This window comes from Dipodomys ordii, unplaced genomic scaffold (genome assembly GCF_000151885.1).
Source record: "Dipodomys ordii isolate 6190 unplaced genomic scaffold, Dord_2.0 Scaffold1, whole genome shotgun sequence".
NCBI lineage: Eukaryota > Metazoa > Chordata > Mammalia > Rodentia > Heteromyidae > Dipodomys > Dipodomys ordii.
The window spans coordinates 62,403,447-62,408,367 of NW_012267217.1; the positions used below are offsets into that span (position 1 = coordinate 62,403,447).

The 4,921-nt window shown below is 53.0% G+C and overlaps 1 protein-coding gene across 1 annotated transcript; it reads left to right on the forward strand.

Annotated features, from left to right (window-relative positions):
- The first annotated feature begins 340 nt into the window (after nucleotides 1-340).
- On the forward strand, nucleotides 341-1,777 carry LOC105989277 (chromosome unknown open reading frame, human C2orf57). Its single transcript, XM_013021269.1, has one exon. The coding sequence runs from the start codon at nucleotides 341-343 to the stop codon at nucleotides 1,775-1,777; it is 1,437 nt and encodes a 478-aa protein (XP_012876723.1).
- Nucleotides 1,778-4,921: the final 3,144 nt, after the last annotated feature.

Consider the following 4,921-nt stretch of genomic DNA (forward strand, 5'->3'; position numbering starts at 1 on the left):
ACACACACACACACACACACACACACACACGAAAAGACCTCCATACACTTCTTAACACCCAGATCACACTTCCCTCTGGCCCTGTGGCGGTCCCTGCCCATCTCCATCGTTTGCAAAGACCTTTCACTTTGTTTCCCTATGCACCCACAAACTGGTCTACAAACTGTCTCCTAGACTCCTAGCTGCGGGGGCAGCTCAGGAGGCTCAGGGTCCTTGCTCTAGAGGTGCCTGTGACATCAGCAGCTACCCACAGCCTCCCCTGTGACCTCACGGCCCAGAGAGCCCAGCCCCGCAGAGCTTCAGCCACACCTTGCACCATCAAAAGTGGCAGGGGGCATACATGACCACCCAGCCCCCAGAAGAGGCTGAGGCCACTAACAACCCCCCCTATGGCCTTCCCTGTGTCTGGCTGGACAACCAAGCTGACTACAGTCCTGAGGAGTACTTGGTATTAGAACCCGTCCCTGACGATGTCTTAGAGGAAACACGCCCGGAAGCCAATGCCCAGGAAGAAGATGAAGACCAGGCCTCCCTGGAGGAGTCCACCTGCAAGGCCAAGCCAACCTCTGGGGACCAAAACCAGGGAGATGCTGGGGGCGGCCACAGCCAGGAGAACCTTGAAGAGACCACGGTGATCTTGTCCACAAGCCGGAACTTGTTCGTGGGTTTCCAGAACCCAGTGTGGGACATGCTGGCTGAAAACACCCGGAAAATAAGAAGCCGCACTCTGTCCCCCAACGGCTCCCAGACGGAGGACAAAGCCCCGGAGACCGAGGGCAAAGCCCCGGAGACCGAGGGCAAAGCCCCGGAGACGGAGGACAAAGCCCCGGAGACGGAGGACAAAGCCCCGGAGATGGAGGACAAAGCCCCGGAGATGGAGGACAAAGCCCCGGAGACGGTGGACGTTCCTGAGGCCCTGGCAGAAGCAGATCCAGCGACCCCAGAAGCGGAGGCCCCGTCGGGCCAGCCCTCCGGGGGTGCTGCTGACCCGTGCTCACCCCACACCAGCGGTTCGGAGAGCGGGGAGGACGCCAAGGCCTCCAACTCGGAAGTGGAGGTGTGCCCGCAGGAGCTCACGGCGGGGCCGCCGGAGGTCACGGAGGGGCCGCAGGAGGTCACGGAGGGGCCGCAGGAGGTCACGGAGGGGCCGCAGGAGGTCACGGAGGGGCCGCAGGAGGTCACAACAGGGCCACAGGTCACGGAGGGGCCGCAGGTCACGGCGGAGCCGCAGACCATGGCGGGGAAGGACATAGTCATTTTCACCAGGGACCTGCCGGCCTGGCCTTTCCCTCCGACCCCGACGTGCAGCGCCCCATCCTCGCCAGGCCTGGAGCAGGTGTCCCGGGGGAGGCGACCCCTGAACCCCAGCATGTACGGGACGGACGAGGAGAACAACTACATGCGCTCCATGACCAGCCTGCTGGGCGGCGGCGAGAGCAGCATCAGCTCGCTGGCCGACATCCTGGTGTGGTCCGACAGCTCGATGGGCATCGGCATGGGCATGGCCACGGCCCTGCTGGCCTCGGGGCGCAGCAACCCGGCCGACCTGCTGTACGGCGCGGGGCCCGGCCTGCGCACCATGTCCAGCATCCTGAGCAGCGCCAGCTCCGTCATCTCCTCCAGCCTGGCCTCGGGGACCAGCCTGGCCGTGCGCTCGCTCACGCATGCGCTGGAGTCGGTGGAGCGCCGGACGGTGGAGGGCATCCGCACGGCCGTGCGCTTCCTGACCAATCGCCTGACCCCGCGCTGGACGCAGGCGGGGCCGGACGCTGACTGACAGCGGCGAAGCCCGGGCCGGCCCCGCCCCCCGCCCCCCTGCCCGGCCTGGCTTTAGCTCTGCTCCACCCCGCGCCTCGATGGCGCCCTGCCCACCAGTAAATTAACACAAGCGTTTATTTTCTAAGCGCCGCCCCATCCCTTTTCCGTGCCGTGGGTACCGCGTGCGCGCCCAGAATGTTCTGGAAACGGGATTGTCCCCGAGAGCTCCTTGGGGTGACTCAGAAGCTTGCCAGTTGTGGGCAAAGGGAGAAAGAGGAGAGCACATCTGGGCTGGGGACATGTCTGCCCCCCCACCCCGCCCCCAGGCCTGGAATGCAGCAGGTGCGTGTCAGACCCGCAAAACCCAGCCGAGCCCGCGCCAGTGGCTCCCGCCTGTACCTAGCTACTTCAGGAGGCTGAGATCTGAGGATCATGGTTCAAAGCCAACCCCGGGCAGACAAATCCAAGAGACTCAGCTCCGATAATAACAACAAAAAAAGCTGGAAGTGGAGGTGTGGCTCAAGCGGTGGAGGGAAAGAGGTCTCACTAGCTCCCATTCCCACCAGCCACCGAGGAGGATTCCTTCTCCCCCACATCCCCACCAGCATCTGTTGTTATTTTATTGATGGCCGCTACTCCTGCTAGAGAGATGTGGGGTCTTGGTGTGGTTTCAATTTGCATTCCTTGATGACTACAGATGGTGAACATCTCTTCAGGTATCTATTAGCCATTTGTACTTTGGAGTTCTTTCTGTTCAATTTCTTTGCCCACATATTTCTTCGATTATTAATTCTTTTGTGGTTTAGTTTTTTTGAGCTCTTTATATATTCTGAGTATTAATAGCTGGCAACATTTTTTCTCCCATTCTATGAGTTGCTCTTGGTTCTGGTAGTTGTTTCTTTTGCTGTGGAGAAGGGTTTTTATTGTTGCTGTGTTTTCTTTTTGCCAATCCAGGGCTTGAGTGCTGTCCCAGAGCCGCTTGTTAGTCAAGGCTAGCACTCTACCACTTGAGCCACAGCACCACTTCCCACTTTCTGAATAGTTACTGGAGATGAGAGTCTCGGTGAAGTGGACACCAGTGGCTCATGCCTGTAATCCTAGCTACTCAGGAGGTTGAGATCTGAGGATCAAGGTTCAAAGTCAACCTGGAAAGAAAGTCTGTGAGACTTGGTTTTGTTTTGTCGGTCATAGGGCTTGAACTCAGGGTCTGAGAGCTGTCACTAAGCTCCTTTTTGCTCAAGGGTAGTTCTATACCACTTTCAGCCACAGGCCACCGAAGGTTTTCTGGCAGTTAATTGGAGATAAGAATCTCATGGTAAGCAGGGCGCCCCTGGCTCTCACCTGTAATCCTAGCTATTCAGGAGGCTGAGAACTGAGGATCGAGGTTCAAAGCCAGCCCGGGCAGGAACATCCGTGAGACTCTTATCTCTAATAAACCACTAGAAAACCGGAAGTGGTGCTGTGGCTCAAGCAGTAGAGAGCTCCCCTTGAGCTGAAGAGCTGAGGGACAGCACCTAAGCCCAGAGTTCAAGCTCTGCAACCAGCCAAAAAAAAATCTCATGGTAGCAAGGTGGTAGTGGCTTCTGCCAGTAATCCAAACTACTCAGGAGGCTGAGATCTGAGGATCATGGTTCAAAGCCAGCCCGGGCTGGATACTCTGTGAGAGTCTTCAGTTAACCACCAGAAAACGAAATGGCTCTGTGGCTTAAATAGTAGAGTGCTTGCCTTGAGCTGAAGAGCTCAGGGACAGTGCCCAGGACCAGAGTTCAAGCCCCACAACCAACCAAAAAAAAAAAATCTCATGGACTTTCCTGCCAGGATTGGCTTTGAACTGTGATTCTCAGATCTCAGCCTCTTGAGTAGCTAGGATTACAGGCATGAGCCACTGGTACCTGGGTGAAAAAGCTTTTTATTTTTTCGTGTGTGTGTGTGTGTGTGTGTGTGTGTGTGTATTTCCAGTCCTGAGGCTTGAATCTTCCCAGCCCCCAGAGAAGCTTTTTAATTTGATGAAATCACATTTTGCCATTCTTGTTCTTTTTCTTTGTTTCTGGGAATTTGAAGTTCTATTCAGAAAATGATTGTTTATGCCTACATCGACTAGAGTTTCTCCTGTATTTTCCTGTGCTAGTCTCAGAGTTTCAGATCTGACAGTTAGATCTTTGACTCATGTGGAGGTTATTTGTACAAAATGAGAGATAGGGATCTAGTTTCAATTTCCCCCATCTAGAGAACCAACTTTCCTAGCACCACTGTGCTGTGTTTTTTACTCCTTTGTCAAAGATTTAGACGGCTGTAGCTGTGTGGGTTTATTTCTGGTCTCCCATTTCTTCCTTTTATTTAGAGTTTGTGTTGAGAAATCTGTTGTTTTAGGAGTCTTTAACTCCTATTTCCTGTATGGAGCACGAAATGTTTCTCTCTCTAACCTGGCTCTTGAGCCATCTAGCTGGAGCCTGCTGTTCCGCTTCATGATGATCTCTCTCCCAATCTCTACATATATATGTGTATATATATATACATACGCATATATTTATATATATATATACATACATATATATACATATATGTATACACACACACACATACACACACACACATATATATATATATGTCTTGCTTTCCTATTTAAAAATCTGTTATTCTAATGGGCTTGCCATTGAATGTGAGTTGTCACTTCTCTTTGTTTTTTCCATTGTGGGGCTTGAACTTAAAGCCGGTGCACTGTCCCTGAGCTTTTGTGTTCAAAGCTAGTGCTCTACCACTTTGGTTTTCTGGTGGTTTATTGGAGATGAGTCCCATAGGCTTCCTATCAGGGCTGGCTTTGAACTATGATCCTCAGAGCAGAATCTCCTGAGTAGCAAGGATTATAGGTTTGAGCCACTGGCCCTCGGCTCAATTGAGTTTTTATTTAGATTATTGAGGTCTTCATTGCCGAAATATCAATGTGATTTTTTTCAAACTTTCTACATCTATTGAACACCCTGCAGCCTTCTTTATGTCGCTCAATTGTTTGAATTCTTTTTAAGTTCAGTTAGTTGTTTGTATCCTCTTTTTTTTTTTTGGGTCCGGTTGTGGGCCTGAACTCTGGGCCTGGGCGCTGTCCTTCAGCTCTTCAGCTCAAGGCTGGTGCTCTACCAATTGAGCCACAACGCCACTTCCGGCTTTT

What these genes read in the sequence shown, in the direction of transcription:
- LOC105989277 (XM_013021269.1), top strand. Translation starts at nt 341, where the DNA reads ATGACCACCCAGCCCCCAGAAGAGGCTGAGGCCACTAACAACCCCCCC.